Source organism: Alexandromys fortis, unplaced genomic scaffold (assembly GCF_014885135.2).
Source record: "Alexandromys fortis isolate MF-2015 unplaced genomic scaffold, M_Fortis_MF-2015_v1.1 scaffold_50, whole genome shotgun sequence".
In the NCBI taxonomy this organism is placed as follows: Eukaryota; Metazoa; Chordata; class Mammalia; order Rodentia; family Cricetidae; genus Alexandromys; species Alexandromys fortis.
In genome coordinates, this window is record NW_026067932.1 from 7,318,252 (window position 1) to 7,338,879 (window position 20,628).

The following is a 20,628-nucleotide window of genomic DNA, read 5'->3' on the forward strand; positions in this document are numbered from 1 at the left end:
TTTTAATATTTTTAGTTTTTAATGTCAGTTAAAATGTACAAAGCATGGCCGTCTAAATATGACTAACCAAAAAGTATGTATAAAATTATAAATTATTTTTAAAATGTCAATATTTCTATTTTAAAAATGTGAAAACTTCTTAACTCTTTTCAACATTATCTAATGTGGGTCTTATAGAAAAATAATTTATTGATAAAATTCTGCAATGCAAGTGGTAGCTATGAACACAGCCAAATAAGTGGCTAAGAATGTTGGGACTGTTGTTTGAAATCTTAGAAGATAGAACAAAGCATGTATTTGATAAGTCTGGGGCAGGTGAAAAGAAAAGTAGTATTTACCTATGAAATTTAGCTCTTTAAATATATGAATTAGCTCAAGAGCACGAAAAGCAATTATCTGACCCCATGGGACTTTACTGTTTTTAAATATGCAATATTTTTGAATCACCAAATTTACATGATATATATGTCAGTACCAGGTGAAAGGGCATACATAATTTATAGGCTGGGACATGGTTCATACTGGTTGTCTCAAGACATATATAAGCCCAGGAAGCTGGAACAGTAAAGCTTGAACAATGTGCCCAACGAAAGCAAGACGAAAGTATATAGTCTACAGTGTATAGCCTAAGACAGGAAATACAACTGACCAATAACCAGGGATCTCAGTGGGAAAAATAGGCACAAGGATGTATTAAAGATGATCGTGGGGCTGGAGAGATGGCTCAGCGGTTAAGAGCACTGACTGCCCTTCCCGAGGACCGGGGTTCAATTCCCAGCACCCACATGGCAGCTCACAATTGTCTGAAGATCCAGTTCCAAGGGATCTGACACCTTCACACCAATGCACATAAAATAAAGTTAAATAAACCATTAAAAATTAAAAAAAAAAGATGATCGTGATTCTTGGGTCCCTATTGTCTCCTAGGCAGGATCTTTCTGTCTATCCCATTCCAGAAGCAGACTCAGTAGCAAGGTTACACCAAGGGCTGATCCAGAGATAAAGACCACAGGCAGCCTCCATTTGTCTCCATTTCACTGCTGCCTAGAAACCGAATGTGCAGGAGGCAAGAATTCTCTGTTCAGATTCTAGTGGAGATCCCAGTATTTATATACGAGCACCAAATAAGGCCCAAATGTAAGAATATGCCTTTGGTCACCAAGTATCACATGTGAATCTCTATATTTGCCTTTCGGACTTGTATGTAGTCCTGACATTCACAACTGTCTCTCTACTGGAATATGTGGATACTGAAACTCAACTCTAGTGTAGCATCAATAAATCAGTGTGGAAAATAAACCAAGTTGGGACTTAGCTTTAACAAAAATAAGTCTTCCAAAACACCTACGATGGGGAAGAAATGATCTGATCCAATTATCCTAAAACACATTAAAAAAAAAAAAGACAGACATGATAATGTAGCCTCTAGCCTTGAAATGCTTCACAAGCGAGTTCCATTGATCTTGCCACTGTGGTCCGTGGAGTTCAGTTCAATGTGGTTGAAGGCGGGATTATCAATTCCACCATCTTCCATATACGGATGCGACTTGTAGCTCAAAACATGATTCTTCTGAAAAGAAAGTTACATGGAAAAGTTCTTCAGGAGGAAACTTGAATTTGTTCAATAACAGATAATTGTTACTAGGGTTTTCATTTCTTCTATCTCCTGACGGAGAGTGATAGCCAACCAGCATAAACCAGCAGACGATGGATGGTGTATATCAGACACCTTGGCTATGGGTACCCATGCATTCTCTCAATAGTTCCTATCTATTAACTGTACACCTGTAGATAGAGGCATACACATACCCGCGCCATGTGCCTGTTCAGGAAAGAGGCTGGGGACTAACTGGTGTTCTATTCCAGAGATTAAAACCCCACTTCCCTAATTGAAGATAAACAAAACCTAACTTACTTTCTTAAAAACATCAAAATTGGATAAAAAGTCCTGTTTTGTTAGTAAGAATCGGGGGTCCAAATTCTGTCTTCTTCCTCCTGAAAAACAAGCCATTATTTGCACGGTTACACAGACACATGTGGCAACGGGACCCCCATCATGCAGGCTTTTGGCTTATGAACACTCGGCTTCATACACACATCAAATGCAAAGAAGACCTTGAAAGTGGTCCTGAAGGTCCTGAAGGTCCAGCCACCACTCCCTGTCCCTAGCTCTCAGCTCCTACAAGTGTCTAGCTGAGGAATATGAATCTTACAATGTCCACATAAACAGATGCAGAGAGATAAGGCTCCCAATCCAAACCCACCTGCTTCATCTGGTGCCACCTGGCTGAAGAGCTGACTATCCTGGTAGCAGTCGGGAAAGCTACCCACACAACCCGCCCATAAAGTGGCAAACTGTCTGCCTCCACCTCTGCCCTCTACCCCTTTCCCAGTCTTTGCACCCCTGCTCCTTCTCCCCGCCCCCTCCCTCCTGCCCCCTGCCCCTCTCCCCCTCCAACTCTGTCCCTTACCCCTCTGCCTCTGCCCCCTGCCCCTCAGCCTCTGCCAGTGCAGCTACTTTTCCTGACTTTAGTAACTGAACAGCTGTGTGAGTGGAGAAACTGTGAACTGCTGACCGAGTTAAGCGAACACCGCATGCTCACTGGTGTTTTGTACGAATCGTCTTCTCTAAGGTTTTGTTTTAGAAACTAATCCTTTGATTTGGCCTTTCTTGTTTTCTGTCTGTCTGACTTTCCTTTTCTTTTCTTTTCTTTTCTTTTTTTTTTTTTTGTCTTGATGAACCGAGTAAGATGCACTTGCGAATCATGCATGTGGTTCCCACACTACCACTATCTAACATATCTGTGAGGATGTGCTTAAAACTGAGACCCCTGCCCTTCAGCTTGGACAGACCAAACTCAAATGGCAGGACCACTGAACTCGTGATTTTTCCCGATTTCTAAGGTGATTTTTTTATTGTTTTTATTGAGCTATACATTTTTCTCCACTCCCCCTTCCTCCCCTCTCCCCTTTAAACCTCTTCCATGACCCCCATGCTTCCAATTTATTCAGAAGATCTTATCTTTTTCATCTTCTTGTGCAGATCTCTGTAAGCCTCTCTTCAAGGTGATTTTTTAAATCTGCTAAAGTTTGAGGATTACCATAGTACCCACCCCTGTTTAATTGACAAAAACAAACATTCTCAGTGCCAAGAGTCAAATGGAGCTGACTGTCAGTGAAGGGTATTTGTCTAGATTCTTATAGATCTCTAGAACTCTACAGTTTGTTTTAAAGACCATCAGAAGTGTATGTTTCACAATCTTTCTCAAGGTTCACACCGTAGCTGCGGGGAAGGAATGGCTCGCTGGTGAAATCAATGAAGGGAACGTGATTTTGCTTTTTTTTTTTTTTTTTTAACTAGATGCCCGCCCTCCTGAACACCGCTGCATGCAGTTAACGAAATTAAACCAACTAAGAAAAAGAAAAGGAAATGTTAGCAGGAGCACTCTGATGCCCTGGTTTCTTTGAAAGGGAGAGAAAGCAGGAGGGGGTAATAGAAGCTAAGGATAAAAACACAAGGAAACAGTACAGGTGTAGTTCGGATGTGAACAACTGGCTAATTTGTGAGAATTAATCGTACCTCTCCAAGCAGATTAAGTAATAAGGTGCTACTAAGTTAGGATTTTCTAAGAGAAGAACGCAATCTTTCTGGAAAGGGAAGGCAGACGTTATCATTGCCATCCCGGAGGCGGTCAGATTGAGAGCAGGCTACCTGGACGCCAAAATTCAACAGTGCCAGTCGGATACAACAGAGGCTGCCAGCTTTGGGTAGTGCAAACCACGCGGCAACACCACGTGTTTGGACAACCTGTGCGATCGCTGAGTAAGGGTAAGGCGGGCAGCGTTGCCTTCCCCTGATCCGGCTGCTGTGGATAGACTGTGGGAGGGGGGAGGGGCTTGGGGCGAGCACTTCCACCAACCCTCGGTCCCGCTCACTGCAGTCTGTCTATATTGCATCTCTCACATGGACGTCTACCTGCCCTCCTCCCTACAGTCCATTCTCAAACCGCACCAAACGCTTCTCTGGGAATTGTTGGGAAGGTAACTGGGAAAAAGACATTCATAGGTTAGATCTAAAAGAGAAGGGAAGTAGGAAAGACAGGACAAGAAAATGGGGAGAAAAAAAAAAAACTTCCTTAGATTCAAACATTTGACGAATAGGAGTTTCCAGAAGGATAAAACAGAAAATAGCAAGAAATTGCATAAGGATAGCTTAAGGAAATGCCCAGGATGGGTGGATATGAGAGTTCAGAGTTAAAAGGGTCATAGGGCAAGAGGCCATTGAAAAACGTGCCGCCATTGGAAAGGTTAGCAAGTCGCCTGGCATTGGCACTCAGAACTCAAGAGAGGAGAGATTAAGATGTTTGAGGATAGGACTTATATTCAAATTAGCAACCAAGCACAGTCGTTTCTAAGACGTGAATTTTTCAAAACCTCGTTTCCTCTCTGTCCTACTCAAGAATATGCTGTATAAGATGCATCCACTCCGCTAAAGGAATAAACACGGGGGTGGGAGAGATGATTTGGCAGTTAGGAGCGCTGACTGCTATTGCAGAGGACCCGGATTTGGTGTCTGGCACCCACATGGGTGGCTCAGAATCACAAGTAAAGAAAGATAAGGCACCTTTGTCTAGCCCCTGTGGGCACCAAGCAAACATGCCGTGCAATTACACATACGCAGGTAAAACACTCATACAAACAAAAATATTAACTGATTTAACAATAAACTAACCCATTCCCTGTGGTGGGACGCCATGCTCAGCCTTGATACAGGCGGAAGGGGTTTGGTCCTGCCTCAACCTAATGGGTCAGACTTTATTGACTCCCCATGGGAGCCCTTACCCTTTGGGAGGAGTAGATGGGGTTTGGAGGGGAGAAGGGGAGATGAGAGGGAGCTGCAGGGGGGTGGGAGGGAGAGCTGTGGTTAGAATGTAAAATGAAACTTAAAAATATAAAAAAAATTATTAGAAAGGTAAAAGTCAACTAGAGGCACAAACATAAGTGAGAAGTTGTGGGACAGCACAACACAGGAAGGGGGCCAGCAACATGCCCAGAACGAGAACAAAATAAAATCTCAGGGTAAAACCTCCATTCCAGGTAACAAGCTTAGACTCTGTGCATTAGAAACTGATTATTAGACCTTGACTCTTCGTGAACATTTTCAAAGGCTTTCTACGATGTTCACACATGAACATTACAGTTATTGCTCTTTACGTGTGTGCACATCTTTGGCGTTTACAACGAATGAATCTGTAATAGACAATGGAGACATCCTGGTATTAAGATGTCAAGATGAGTTCTCTCTCTCTCTCTCTCTCTCTCTCTCTCTCTCTCTCTCTCTCTCTCTTCTCTCTTTCCCTCCCCACCCCCAATTCCCTTTTCTCCCATAACCCACTGAATAAACTATACCAAACCCTCTCAAAAAAAAAAAAATTGTCAAGATGAGCACACGACACGGCTGTCCCTATGTAACGAGCAGCTATGCGGTTCAGTGTTCTCGTGCACATTAGTGTGACCTTACAGCAACCTGTCCTCATCCTCCTCATTTCCCGCATAACAAGGCTAAGGCTTGGAGTAGAGTGCTTAGTGTACCCTGCCTGAATCCAGGTAGCTATTAAATGGCAGAACCAACATGATAGTGATGGGTTAAGTTCTTCTGCCTTAAGTTCAGGCTCTCAAATACTCCATGAGTAAGATTTTAAAAGTTAATTTAAATCATTAATAGAATCGCAGTAAAGTGCTGTAGAGAGCTACAAATCAAACACGGGAAACTTGTATTTCTAAAAGTGAACAGAAAAAAAATGAAGATATTACCTGTTGGTAAACTGACAAGCATCCCCACCAACAATGTGACCAGCGTCCCAATAGTGCTGAAGTACAGATATGAGAGCGAATACCAATTGTCCATCAGCGGAGTCCTGAAAGATACCAAAAGTGTAACTATAACAGTTCGCCATGTTCCTAACAGCAGTGAGTGTGTGTATCAGTTATCCTGAAAGCAAGGATGCAATTTTAGCCATAATTAACTGCTCTGATCTCTATTGAATCAAGAATTTAAAATATAGCTTCACTTTGACCACGCGCATGAAAAGGACCTTAAGTATTGCAAGAATAAGGTACCATCATTCTTTGGCTCAGGAGAATCATAAAGCGTGAGGCCACAGTCACCCAAGTCACTACAGCCTGGCATAGGCGGATTTCTGGGGATCCCTGACACACAAAGATAGAGCATAGCCCCATCAAAATAATTGTTTTCTTGTAATTCTTACCTGAAATGTATAAATAACCAATGAGTGATCAAATCAGCATCCTATGCTATTCCTCACAGGTGACTAAAGCAACTTTTAATTTAAAAATTAGAGAAATAGCCAGACATGATGATGTATATCTTTAATTTCAGCACTCTGGAGTCAGGTAGATCTCTGAGTTCAAGGCCAGCCTGGTCTACTGAGTGAGTTCCAGGATAGCCAGGGCTACACAAAGAAGCCATCTTTAAAAACAATTAGAAGAACATTTTTTTTACCTCAAAGTAGGCAATGATTTCTTCAACAAGACCACAAAGGACTAAGATATAGACAAAGATAAGCCATGATTTCTTACAAAAAAAAAAAAAAAACCTTGGCAAAAAGTAAAAATGAAACCTATTGATTGAGAAAAATAATTTCAAAACATATTTTGAATAAATATATCACCAACTCCTAAGTAAAAAGAAATAAAAGATAAAATATTTTGAACATTGGAACAGTACTCAAAAGGCAAATGACAAAAATAGATATCTGGATGCCCGATAACTGTATTAAAATCATGGAGATGTGCTCATCAACTGTTAGAAGTTAAAAAAATGCAAACTCAATGCGGACAGCTTAAAACCCTGCCTAGGCAGCCACAAGATGGCTCCGAGTCTTCAGCTGAGCCATTTGCTGTCCTTCTATTGTATGAGTAAGCAAGCCACAGGGGTCTACCCATTTCTGGGTTGGGAAAAAAGCAGTGTTATACACAAGACAAAAAAATAAACAAAATCAGAACACCTGGAGTGCCCTGTTGGGCACAGGTAACGGAGACAGGTAGACAGAACGTGAAGCTCATACCTTTCCACGTTGTGTATTTGGAAAGCACTTGTGGAAAAAGGCATTTCTGTGGTCGATATCCAGTCTGACCCGTTGTGTGTGATGTTACAGCCATGGACGTCCAAGGACAAGGGTAAGGTTCTCTCAGGAAGCGGAGGATAAAGCTGAGCTCCAATTCCTACCCATAAAGAAACAGCGAATCCAGCCAACAGACCTGCAAATGCCCCCTGGGAAACAAGAGAAAGATAACGTCATTCTCTTTGAGGTTGATTTAGCATGAGTTACAGTCAGTTTCAAAATGTTCAAAGCCAAACTGGCCAGTCCCCAATCTGACTTCCATCCCTTACAGTATCTCTGCCTCTTGTCAAGGTCACCAGAGATCTATGGTCTCTCTGCCCAGAGTCTTAGAGACTCACTAACCTCATTCCTTCTTTATCTAACCAATGACTGTGCTATAAATGTCTGACATTACTTACAAACTTTCTGGGTCTTTTCAGAACTTTCTCCTATAGGGGAAATGGACTTCCTGTTGGTTTTCAGAGAAGCCATTTGGATTTTATTTATTCTAAACACATTTCATATTTCCAGATGCAGACATGTTTAGAGAAAATAGCAGTGATATTACCTCTTTCCAAAAAATATTCTCAATTATATTCACCTCTTCAGGACTAGACTGACATAGAGAAGTTACGGCTTGAAGTGCCAGAAGAACAGACTGTGTGGTCATGATGGTAAAGATCTGATTGCCTCTTTTTGCTGTGCTCTGACAGAAAGCATTCTTTAAATCTAAGCCTGTTGCTCTCCTTCCTTAAAGCCTAGATACTCAATTCTAAGAAGGGCAATCATGTAAAATGTGCAAGAGGTGTTGGTCTATTTACATTCCGAGCATTTAAAGTGCACTGCATGGTTCTAACAGTTTCCATGTAGCTTCCTACCATGCAAGACCTGCTTAGGGTCTTCAGTGCACAGCTCCTCACGGTACACTCGGTCAAAGTCAAAATACGTCAGTTCAGTCCCCAAGACGAGTAACTAATGGCAGACCTCAAAGCAACCATGTCTTTACAGCGAAGGGAAAGAAAGTAGCTGGAAAAGTAACCTTTTGCTATGTCCATTAGCTATACTTACAATTGAATTGGCAAAGGGGACTAAGATGCCCAAAGAAAACAAGCCCAGAAGCGGCCCACCAACCATGCCAAATATGCTGAGTGCTGCCTGCAAAACGAACACAAAATCAACAGTTAGAAATCTCAAACCCGAGCACAAAGTTTCAAGCAATTTCATCAGGGAAGGAATTAAACCACTCAGCCTCCTAGAGAAAAATAAATCATAATTTTATTCATGGCAGTCTTGTCATTGATGAAGGTCACTGACACCTGGGAAATTCTGTTCCTCTATCTTAAGTGTCTTCTGTTCCTTTGGGTGTTTGTTTGTTTTGAGACACGGTCATCTCTAGCCCTGGCTGTTGAGCTCACTATATAGACCAGGCTGGCCTTGAATTCACAGGGATCTTCCTGCCTCCACCTCCCAAGGGCTGAGATTAAAGGTGTGCACCACCACAATTGGCTCGTCCATCCCTTCAGGTACCCTCAACTAGGCAGCAAAGGGCTGGAGAGATGGTTCAGTGGTTAAGAGTGCAGAAGACCTGAATTCATTACCTAGCAACAGCAGGTAACTCATGATGGCCTCTAACTCCAGGCTTTGGACTCAGCTCTTACCTGTAACAAGGCTCCCATCAGCGATGCCACGGCAGCCATCCCAATACACAGTGCTCCATACAGCACACCTACAGAGCAACACAAAAGACAGTGCATGCGTGTCAACCCAGAGGATGACTGTCTGCAATAAAATGAGCTCCACGCCTTTGAGTCAAAGTGGATGATGCCATTGAGGTGAGAACAGAACACACATTAAAGCCAGCAAGACAGGGCAACGAGGCACAAAGAAGACAAAGCCCTTACACTGTGCCCGGGATTAGTCACAACAGGGGGTTATGTAAGAAAGGAATCCCTGGAATTAACTACAGGGGGTTTAAAACTTAGCACCATTGTGTCATTCCTTTAATCCCCCACAAACATTTGTCTAAAAAAGGAGGTGCAGGACTCACTCAGGACAATGTGGAGGAGGAAGAGGGGAGCAAACTCCAGAATGGGGGAGCCTCTGACTCTCAGAGCTCCTTTGTTCTGGGAAGTGGTAATCCACACCGACCCGTGGTCTGGGTTCTTTAGACCTCTCCTAATCCCCACCAGCAACACCCACGCCTTCCCAGGTAAACTAGCAAAGAAAGGTCACGTTCACGTTCATCCATATCATATGCCGCGCTCCTTCCCCCAAACTGCTTTACGGAAGTTCTCAACACACCACCGGCTGGTAACTGCTAGGGATTTTCTCTTCACCTTCATATTCTTTGAAAATTTCCTTGTTGCCATCATCATCATCATCATCCTCATCCTCTCATTCACCACATCCCAACAGCAGTTTCCCCTCCCCCTCCTCCCCTCTCCCCTAGATCTGCTCCTCCTCCTTTCTCTTCAGAAGATGTTGCTTTTAAAATTAAGAAATACTACCCTCTAAAGCATTTTGGCTTTTTTGCTTGTTTGTTTTTTTTTTTTAAATCCATTTGGAAAAAAATTGACAGCAATCGACCGATATAATTTCCCATGCTCAAAATTAAAAAAAAAAAAAAAGAAAAGAAAAAATGACAGATGGGCTATTTCTTATCATAAAATTAGTGCGTTCCTTCTGCTGTGGGTACCGCCGCCTTCTTTGTCCCAGAACTCATACTTTTGTGAAGAATATTATGTAAATTATCCAATCCCAGCTGAAAGAAAACACCTGTTTTCTTCAAAGGACTCTTGTAATAATGTAGTTAGGGCTTAATCTAAATATAAATAGCATGGCCTGTGTTTTAACTTAATTCTTCTCAATCTAGTAAGCCATAAATGGTCACCATTATGAGTTTTGGTGCCCATAATTCATGCAAAGTCAAGCAGACTGCCATGTTGTCTGTGATGTCCTTGACTACATATGCCTCAGTGTAATGGCGGCATAGAACCCTTCAAAAAGAATGAAAGTCAGGGTGTGGTGTCACACACATGTGACCTCAGAATTCAGGAGAATGAGGCAGGAGGATCATGAGTTCAAAGTCAGGTCGAGCTGCATAGAAAAAAAAACCCTGCTTCAAGCTTGAGCAAGAGGGAGAATGAAAATACTCTTATCACTATGAGTAATTATTGTCAGAGACAACCAAAGGGAATCCTGAGGCATTGTCCTCTGTGGTTCAGTGATGCCTTATGATTAGATAGTCTTTTTTTTTTTTTGAGACTAACCTCAGCTACCCATGAACTCAATGGTTTTTCTGCCTCAGCCTCCTGAGAGCCAGAGTTACAAATGTGCGCCCACCACTGCCATCTTAAATGTTGGATTTAGTGCCCAACTCTTCAGGATAGATACGATCACCCCTTAGCATTGTAAGGGCGTGTTCCTGGATATGTATTCTTACTAAGAAGTACTTAGACGTCTTCAGGGGACAATTCCTGGTGTCTCCAAAACAAAGCCAAGCCTCCCCCAAATGGAATCATGGGAAAGGAAATGCGGGCACGTACTCATTCCTTGGGAAATCCAAGACAGAGACTTCTCTGAGAGTGACTTGAAGTGAGGTCTGACGAGATCTTCCACGGTCACCGCAGCTAAGGCGTTGATGCTGGAGGACACCGTGCTACAAGACAGGAAAAGGCTTTGGTTTATAATATATTAATTTTATGATACTTTTAGTGGGACTGAGGAAAATGAAAGCAAACCGACACTTCTAAAATAGAAGCAGATGGGGCTAGAGCGTTGGCTCGGGGTTGAAGCATGCTAACTGTTCTTGGAGAGGACCTGGGTTCAACTCCCAGTACCTGCAGTAGCGGAGTCACAGCCACTTGTAACTCAAGTCTCAGGGGACCTGATGCACTCTTCTGAACTCCAAGGGCACCGCATGTATGAAGTGCACAGACATGCCTGCATGCAGGCAAAACACCCATGCACACCAAATAATAAAAACAATTGAAATAGAACCATGTTCCTTTATTTTTAATGACCATAGTACCCCCTTTCTGGAAGCTACTATCTTTCATGAATGGGCCAGGCCACACAGACAGATTTGACAGCAAGAGGTAAAGGATGAGGCAGGAATGTTTCTAATTTCCAGTCAGTCTTCTGTATCTAGAAAATGAATTTGCACCTGTCACTCAGATTATCACATAACGACTTTAAGACAGGCTTTCTTTGTGCATAAAAACGTTTAGAAGATGTACTGTTTTCAACGTGTAATTAGGAGCTTTGAGTCTGGTTTTGCAGGTTACCATGGTTTAGCCTCACACATGTTTCAGTCAAGACAGACGCCACTGATGTTTAATATTCAGCAAATATGAAAGCCCCCATCAGGTGATCATCATCACTGTGACCGTACTGGGTGTGCAATGCTGAGTTAGAAAGCAGGGTCCTGGGCTGGAGAGATGGCTCAGTGGTTAAGAGCATTGCCTGCTCTTCCAAAGGTCCTGAGTTCAATTCCCAGCAACCACATGGTGGCTCACAACCATCTGTAATGGGGTCTGATGCCCTCTTCTGGCCTGCAGGCATACACACAGACAGAATATTGCATACATAATAAATAAATAATTTTAAAGAAAGAAAGAAAGAAAGAAAGAAAGAAAGAAAGAAAGAAAGAAAGAAAGAATGAAAAAAAGAAAGAAAAAAAGAAAGAAAGAAAGAAAAAAAGAAAGCAAGCAAGCAGGGTCCTGGTCGAGCATGGAGCCTGATGCCAGGAGAACAGCTCTGCAGGTAGCCAACCCACAGAGGGGCGCATGGAGCAACCAGTTTGCTGCTTGCAGGCTATTTGTGACCATGCCCAGAATTCATCTTTACCTCTCGAAGTAACCAATGAAAAAGGAAAGATGCTCTGAGGTTAATCTTAATTATCAACTTGATTAGACAGGGAAATGCCTGGGAGATTAATCTTGATGACACTGCCTTGATGGGGTGCACCATGATGGTGTATTGGAGAGGGTAGGTAGGTAGGACATAGAGCCTGCTTAGATGAAACAGGTCACAGTCAGTATACCACTGGAGACTCTACCTTGCGCTGGCCCCTTTGGTGGAAAAGATCTTCCAGCGCCTGCTCCCACCACCTTTGTCAAAGTGCCTAGAGCCAGGCGAGTATGGGTTGAACCCTCTGAGGCCATGATCTAAAATAAGTAATTGCTTCCTGCAGGTTGTTCTTCTCATGCATCAGTCACAATGACGGTTAAACCTACGTCCTTACAGGAATGACGCCTTCATAGAATCACAGTTACCTCAAGGTCCCGCTGTAAGCACAGGCCACAAAAAGTCCAGGAACTCCGGGGTAATTTCGCAAAATGTCCAGCACCAAGTAAGGCATAAGCTGAAAAATCCCAAAATTTACACCCAAGTATTAGTTGCTACTAAACAAAATTAATACCTAGCCAATTTCATATTCTTTCAAAAAGAAAGAGAGATACTCGAGATGTAAGAAATGAAATCAAAATACAGTGCTTGAATTCTCAAAGAATAAATTAAAAAACTGATTTAAAATAATCCTCATTTTCTAATCCCGCAGTTATAAGGGGCTGGGGGAGTTACATGGACACCAATGTGAATTTTGTCCATCGTCAATCTGAGGCCTCAGGTACTTGGTCATCAAGCAGCTTTTAAGAAGTAGGTTTTGGAGGAGCTCAGGCTCCTGAAGTCAGGAGATGCTAAGTTTGAGTTGTGCAGCAAGTTTGCAAGAAAGTGCATGTCACATTATGGGGTCTCCAGGAGCTCCACGGGCAGAGCCTGGGTCTGAAGTATGGTCTCAGCTGGCCAGCTGCTTACCCATCTCCCTGCACCTTGTTCTTAAAGCAAAGTAATAATACTTTGCTTCAGAGTCTAATGGTGGAAAGGAAAAAATAGAGTGCAAATAAAGCCTATACCAGAGTGTCTGGCCTATTTATGGTCCCAGTGAATTCTCACTATAATTCTGCTTATTAGCAATGTGACCTTGTGCCAATCAAAACCTTCACTGAGTCTGGCCTAGTGGCATACTGCTTTAATCTCAGGACTTTTGGGGTGGAGGCAGGTGGATCTCTGTAATTTTGAAACCAGCCTGGTCTACAGAGTGAGATCCAGAACAGCTAGAGCTACATAGGGAGACCCTGTCTCAAAAACAAAACAGAAACAACCAATAGCTCACTGAGATTCACTGTTATCTATAAAATAACAGTGCTATGGAACTGAAGTTCAGCATGGCAAGACTCTTGACACGGAATCTTCATGTGTAGGATGCAAACACTGTTTCCTTCTTAGTCAGTCTCTACATTTAAAATTGGCAGATGGGGCTGAAGAGATGGCTCAGTGGTTAAGAAGGCTGGCTGTTCTGCCAGAGGACCCAGGTTCTGTTCCTAGCACCCACACTGCAGCTCACAACCACTGGCAGCTCCAGTTCCAGGGACTCTCTTCCTTTTCTGACCCCTGGGGGTACTGGGCAAGCACGTGGTACACGGACATGCATATAAGCAAAATACTCACTCACATAAAACAGGCAAATGCAAAATTTCAAAGTAAATTAAAACTGCAAGACTGTTTATAAGAGAGTACTCTCACAATACCCACAGGCTTCTATGGTACCGTGTTTCATGTCTAGTTTTGTTTTTTTGTTTTGTTTTTTTTTTTTTTTATTTCCAACCCTGAGTTTGTCTCTGGCTTGACCTTTCTCCTGGTATCTGAACAGTTTAGTCTTAGATCCAGAAATCACTACTTGTTTTGCCGAACTCTTGAGAGCAGTGGAAGGTGTCTAGTTGTGTTGTGCCCACTTTCTGGGTCTCTACAGGGACCGGAACTTTTCTTCCTGACACCATGTATGCTTGGCCATGTCCCCAGTGCCCGGGTGAGAAAGGTGTGGTTCCAAACCTGGTCAACTGCCGACACTTTCTTAGAAGTCCAGGGATCACAGTCATAGTATCTGGAGTACAGGGCGAGTCCACAGAACACGGAGCAGGTGAGGATCACCCAGAGACCCACAAGGTTGATGTAGAGAGACCTAAAGGAGAGGGTGCCAGCAAATGACAGCTGTACTTCCTATCCCAAAGACTAAGAAAACTTATCCAAGAACAAGAGACAATGTCATGACTAGTCTTAATATGCGCACATAACATTTTGACTCTCAGAAATAATTTCTAGTCGAATTGTCTTCTTTGATGTCAACCAATCGTGTATCTAGAAACCCTTCGGGTGGATGCTGTTCCTCAGTGAATGTGTCCACCTACTTGAAATCCACAGGCATCCTCCATGACTTTATAAGAGTATCTAATTATAATACCCTGAGCCTCTTACTATAAAATAAAAATTTTAATAGGCACTAGAGCAGTTACTGGCTCATTCTCCTTTAAAAAGTAGTTGAATTATAAACTGCTGAAGACGGTCAGCTTCTTTATATCAACCCACGAAAGTCCTTCCAAAGCAGTGCCCATGAAGGACAAGACACACACTTTGTATTCCCTCTCTCAACCATCATCTCTCTCTTCACCTCCCAGCGGCTAGAGCAGAAATGGACATTTACATGGGCATTTACACAGAGTTCTCCCCAACTTCCCACATGGTCGTAGCATTTCGTGGACTCACTAAAGCTCAGTGAAATTATGTAGTTTGTACAACGCAGTCCAGGTAGCAAGTTGGAGGGCGGCATCATAACCCATGATGGAGGCTGATAATACAATGTATGCTACTATATCCACGCTCAAATAATTACTCTTCTATTGTTTGGAGGAACTTACATTTCTGTCCAGTGTCATCTCACTGTTTCCAGATTGCATATGCTTTTCTAAGTGGATGCTTAACTTCCTCATGATAAAAGCCATATATAAAGTTGCTTAGTGGGACTCTAGAAAGCCCCACTAAATTCTTCTGTTTAGATCTCCTTTATATTTTCTTAACTCCTATAGGTTCTTGAGACATTGACTTGCTGAGAGCATCTTATTACTTAATAAGTCATAGAAATATTTTCAAATGCTTGATTGGAAAGATTGAGTACCACTCTGTGCGCAACTATAGAACCACATGCCAGCCAAACCTGGTCCTTTGGTTCATCGTCTGTTTTTTGGCGTTTCGTGATACAGAAGACTTAAAATTGAACTAAAGTTACTACGGAAGCATTCCCATAAGAGCAATGGTAGTTATCGATGATGCATACACCATAGTTGGGCTTACAGTTTTGCATGGAATCTGTTTTTACAGGAGATGTATCTCTGCACTTGGGACTGGTTGACCCCGTAGATGGTGGTCCAGGTGAAAGTCCCCCCGATGATAATGGTCCAGAACGTGTGTCTTTGCAATGGGTTAGGATTAAAACTGAATGAATAAGAAAGGGAAAGCAGATATAAATTGTTTGCAAGGGACAAAAGAAAATGCTCCTAGAAAACCTTTAGATGCAAGCAAGCAGGTACACTCACAGGTCTACATAAAGACATCCGAATTTATAATGTCAAAATACAAACGTTCTCATTTAAATGCAATTGAGTAGACATGATGTTTCCAGCTATTAGGGGATTTTAGATGGAATTAGGAGAAAATACATGTTCTTATCACGTTGAGCATTTAGATAAATTGCTCTCCCATAGTGTTAGGTGACTACTGTAAAACGAATTGGCCACGCTATACCAGGGAGAGGGGATCAAAGTGTACCACGGAAATAGATATCATACCAAAGTAAATACAATTTAGCATACTGTGCAGACATAATTCCTCCCCTCGCACGTGTCTAGCCACAGTTAAGCTTAAGAAGTCAATGAACTCTCGCGGTACATACTTTGTGAAACGATTACGTCATTATGACGTGACCACGCTTTCTCCTCTAGAGTTATCTACCACGTTAACCAAAAGAAGAGCCACAAAGATTCAGTGAGCTCTTTGAAGGAACTAAGGAGGGAGAGAAAAACACAATTCGGAGATTCTAGTTCTTTTCTTCATTTTTTTCTCAATCAGAAAAAACATTTTTCCAATTATCCTCTTAGCACATTTCAGGATAATAGGGAACATTCTGGAAAAGTCTAAAACACAGTGGATCTTTCATTATCATTCGGTGGTAAGCTGTCTTCAAAGATATGATTATTAAAGTACCTAATTTTTATTTGAAAGGGTCTCTTATTGATGTGAGGATATATATATATATATATATATATATATATATATATATATATATATCCTCAACATACAGTGACAGTTATCCTGCAGAGAAATGACTTGCGACTTGTTTTGTACTCTATTTCCTCAGCCTGGGCATACCCGAAGAGACTGAGAATAATCAATATTATCTTTCTTTTTCTCAGAACCACTAGCCCAGGGATAGTACTACCCACAATGAGCTAGGCTCTCCTGCATTGATCCCTAATTGACAAAATGCCTTACAGATGGGGATTGTGGCACATGTCTTTTTTAATTGTTTTTATTGAGCTATAGATTCTTCTCTGCTCCCCTTCTTTCCTCCCCCTCCCCTTCAATTCTCTCCCATGACCTCCACGCTCCCAATTTACTCGGGAGATCTTGTCTTTTTGTCTCCTTCCTTTGTAGATCCATGTATCTTAGGGTCCTCTTTGTTGTCTAGGTTGTCTGGGGTTGTGGACTGTAAGTTGGTTTTTCTTTGCTTTATATCTAGAAGTCACTTATGAGTGAGTTCATACTATATTTGTCTTTCTGGGTCTGGGTTATCTCACTAAATATGGCCTTTTCTAGATCCATCCATTTGCATACAAATTTCAAGATGTCATTATTTTTTACCACTGTGTAGTACTTCATGGTGTAAAGGTACCACATTTTCTTTATCCATTCTTCTGCTTTCTAAAAAAAATTAATCATTTCCAATTCCTCTGATCCATTTCCCCTCTACTGGTAAAATCAATATGACTTTATTTTTGGGAAACTATGGTTTACTCATTAAAAAGTCTAAGTAAATATCAATTAAAAGTATCTTCTTGTTCTGCCCAAGCTATGGAAGGGACCATAGCTCAAGGTAGTCCAACTGGAAGCGCTCAAGGTTCAGATGTTCACCTTGAAGTAAAAGGAGAAACAAGTATTGCAAACAGTTGAAGGTGACTCCCTGACATGCATTCCTCCAGGAGAATGGGGTGGTGCTGCTTGGTTTCTGCAAAGGTTCTCAAAAGAAGAGGACTATATTTAAAAGACACAAAGAGCCACCTTTTAAATATCATCAAAGTGGTTTCTTTTTTTTTTTTTTTTTCTTTCATTCGACTAGTGACTGAAGATTTCCAACCTCAACTTAGGACTATTTAAAGAAAAGAGAATAAGGTCCAGGTCAAAATGAGCCTCTTTCCACACTGAACATGATGCATCAAGGTGACTATATTGAACCAAGGGGTAGGTGTTTTCCTAATTCTCTTCAGTTGTCTGATATGCTCTGGATGGACTAGCCAGGCTTTCCATTGTTTAGACATGTTTAGTCTGTGCCTGGCTGTCACTTGGAATGTCAGCCATAGCTTTTCAGATCAGTTTTATTTATTTTTTAATTAAAAATTATTTATTTTGGTTTTTCAAGACAGGGTTTCTCTGTGTAGAACTCACTCTGTAGACCAGGCTGCCTCACAACTCAGAGAGATCCACCTGTCTTTGCCTCCCACGTGCTAGGATTAAAAGGGTGCTCCACCTGAACCTGGTCAGTGTTTAAGAAATAATGCATAGAGATTCATACATGAAATCCTATTCAACAATGTGTTATTTTAATATGCGACACATTTCCAGAATGACATCAAAACAATTTCTCTGTGTTTGTTAAAATTAAGCATTATTCAAATGAAATTACTGTGCTTCAGCATTTGGCTCATAAGGGCTTTTTGGCTCACCTTTTGCCATTTTTCCTACCCTTCCTTAAGTCTGTTACAGACTTTATTTTGCTCTAATGTCCTTCTCTGAAGAAAGAAACATCACAATACCATATGACCCAGTGGCATCAATTGGCTTTAACCCCTCAAAAAACTGGCAAAAATTCCCCAAACACTTACTGGCCAACTTTTAATTTTACAGGCCACACCCTTAGTGACTTATTTATTTTCCAGTGAAAACTTTCTAGTCCAATAAAACTATGTGTTACAGAGAAAACAAAAGATGCATTCTATTAACCAGAAGGTAAATAGCAACTTACTTCCAGAAGTTTAATCTGCCACCGTTGGAGGCGTCACTCAAAATTGTATTGATTCCACCTTGAGTTATTGTAGCCTGTATGATCACGGATGCAAATCCAGCCACCATGATCCCAACTTGGAAAACATCTGTCCAGACCACTGCTTTAAGGCCACCCTTTGAGAAGAAAATGTGTTAGGATTAGTACTTCTATGAGATATGATTGGATATCTGTCTAAATGTGAACGTGCCATACTAGACAAAAATGGCAAAACACGGAACTTGGTCAAGAAGTCACTCACTCATAGGAGATGGTCATGCCGAAAGAACATTTATAGAGAAGAAAATATTTAACCTATCCCTTAAACACAGGCAGAGGCATAGATGGAAGGTCCTCCCAGGCCAGAAAATGGCCTGCGGAAAAGCAGAAGAGGAAAAAACTATACATGGTCTATTGAATGTGGCCAGATAGATACTCTGGACAGAAGAGATGTGAGGTGAGGAGGCCATTGGAGAAACAATTTAGAGTTAAATTATAAAAGTCATTGTGTTTGTACCAGATACCCATATTGTCTGTCAAGACACTAAAATTGTTGCATGCTAGCCACTGCCACCAATGTTTCTCTTCAGCCTCTATGGCCTAGGTTTAAACAGGCTCTATGCAAGGCTCTTAATTCCTAGATGATCAAGCAAAATAAAAGGTTAATAAAGAAACTATCAAAGATCACATAAATTTGCATTGCTGCAAAGCACCTGCTCCACAATAAAGCAGCATCGCGTCTTGACGGCTGTCATATATTTTGTCACCTGTGTCTATAGTTAATAGACCATTATCTCAAGTCTCTATGCTGAGGTATGATATGAACACGTCTATAATATTTTGGAAACCGTAACCAGGAATCAAGAGATAAAAACAGGGACCTGAGCCATGGTTCAGATGAAAAGAAAATTTCATTTGTAATCCATATCTGAGGACCAAATGTTCCCCCACAAAAATGCTGTACTGTGAGAAACCCAGAGAAAAAGGGTAAGTCTGAGCCATCAGCTAGCAGCGCAGGACTCCTTGAACTTCCAGTTCTGCAACGCGAGGGGGGGGGGGACACCCTTCACATACCAGTGTGCAGTAGAACGTGCAGACCACCCCAGTCGCCACCACTGCGCCCCACAGATCAAATCCTGTAACTGCAGAAGAAAAGAGAACAGTGTGCAGTTGTGGACTGTGCATAAGGAAAGCGCCTCTCAAGAACGACCGCGGAGGCGTCAAGCTCCGTACCCACGCGCTTAAAACTAAACTCAGGTCTCAATGCCCCCAAGATAAATGGAGTAGAAAATCGTATTTGTGAAGTTCAACAGACATCCTGCTTGTTTATAGTCATGGGCACCATACATAGATCCAATACCGGCTAAATGAAACTCACAGAAAAGGATTTCTATTGTAATTAAGCTAAGAAACAGCTTGATTCTGGGAAGTAGTTCATCAAACGGAATAGGCTCAAAGGGGAGCGCCCATACCTTCCTATTTGTTCACATAAATATGCTACTTCATCAGACCTTGAAATGTGTGCTTTTAAGATAAGAGTCGAGGTAGAAAAGTCTATTATTTGCTACCAGTTTTCTAAGAAGTGGAGGGGCATATTTTTAATGGAAGGATAAATAAAAGCCAACAGAAAAAAAAGTTGCCTATAATATATAATGGATAAACAGGACAGAAGGGATAAAGCTATGTTAGATTTCTTCAAATATATTCCTATTTATAGATTTGACTTTGGAACCATTATAGAGTCTACACAATTGGAAAGGGTAAAGTTAAGGACCTCCTGAAATTAAAAATGAAGAACTAAACAATACCCTCAGACATGCAAGTTGTTACTTTCAATACTAACAAGTAAGGGGGAAAACCATCCAACTGTCCTGCCATTCCTATATAAATGACATTTCAGAGTAATGAAATAGTCAAGCAAAGGAACTTCCTCCTTAGCTGCAGCCTATCCAATCAATGAAGAGAGAATTATAAAGTTAGTATGGAATGTGCAATGAGGGCCAAAAGACACTTAAGGTCATGTCCAACTTCCTTAGAGATCAGGGAAATGCAAATCAAGACAACTTTAAGATACCATCTTACACCTGTCAGAATGGCTAAAATCAAAAACACCAATGATAGCCTGTGCTGGAGAGGTTGTGGAGAAAGGGGTACACTCATCCATTGCTGGTGTGAATGCAAACTTGTGCAACCACTCTGGAAAGCAGTGTGGAGGTTTCTCAGAAAATTCAGGATCAACCTACCCCTGGACCCAGCAATACCACTCTTGGGAATATACCCAAGAGAGGCCTTATCATACAACAAAAATATATGCTCTACTATGTTCATAGCAGCATTGTTTGTAATAGCCAGAAC

General features: G+C 41.7%; 1 protein-coding gene across 1 annotated transcript in view; it reads right to left on the reverse strand.

Annotated features, from left to right (window-relative positions):
- Positions 1–1,441: 1,441 nt before the first annotated feature.
- Positions 1,442–20,628, reverse strand: part of Slc5a8 (solute carrier family 5 member 8) — a 28,662-nt gene continuing 9,475 nt past the window's right edge. The window contains exons 4-15 of the mRNA XM_050145822.1: positions 19,348–19,415; positions 18,256–18,410; positions 15,312–15,452; positions 14,016–14,145; positions 12,401–12,489; positions 10,670–10,782; positions 8,783–8,850; positions 8,193–8,279; positions 7,089–7,294; positions 5,815–5,918; positions 1,916–1,995; positions 1,442–1,570 (exon numbers count right to left, since the gene is read on the reverse strand). Of these exons, the coding sequence (XP_050001779.1) occupies positions 1,442–1,570; positions 1,916–1,995; positions 5,815–5,918; positions 7,089–7,294; positions 8,193–8,279; positions 8,783–8,850; positions 10,670–10,782; positions 12,401–12,489; positions 14,016–14,145; positions 15,312–15,452; positions 18,256–18,410; positions 19,348–19,415 (1,370 nt within the window). The remainder of the gene's footprint in view (positions 1,571–1,915; positions 1,996–5,814; positions 5,919–7,088; positions 7,295–8,192; positions 8,280–8,782; positions 8,851–10,669; positions 10,783–12,400; positions 12,490–14,015; positions 14,146–15,311; positions 15,453–18,255; positions 18,411–19,347; positions 19,416–20,628) is intronic.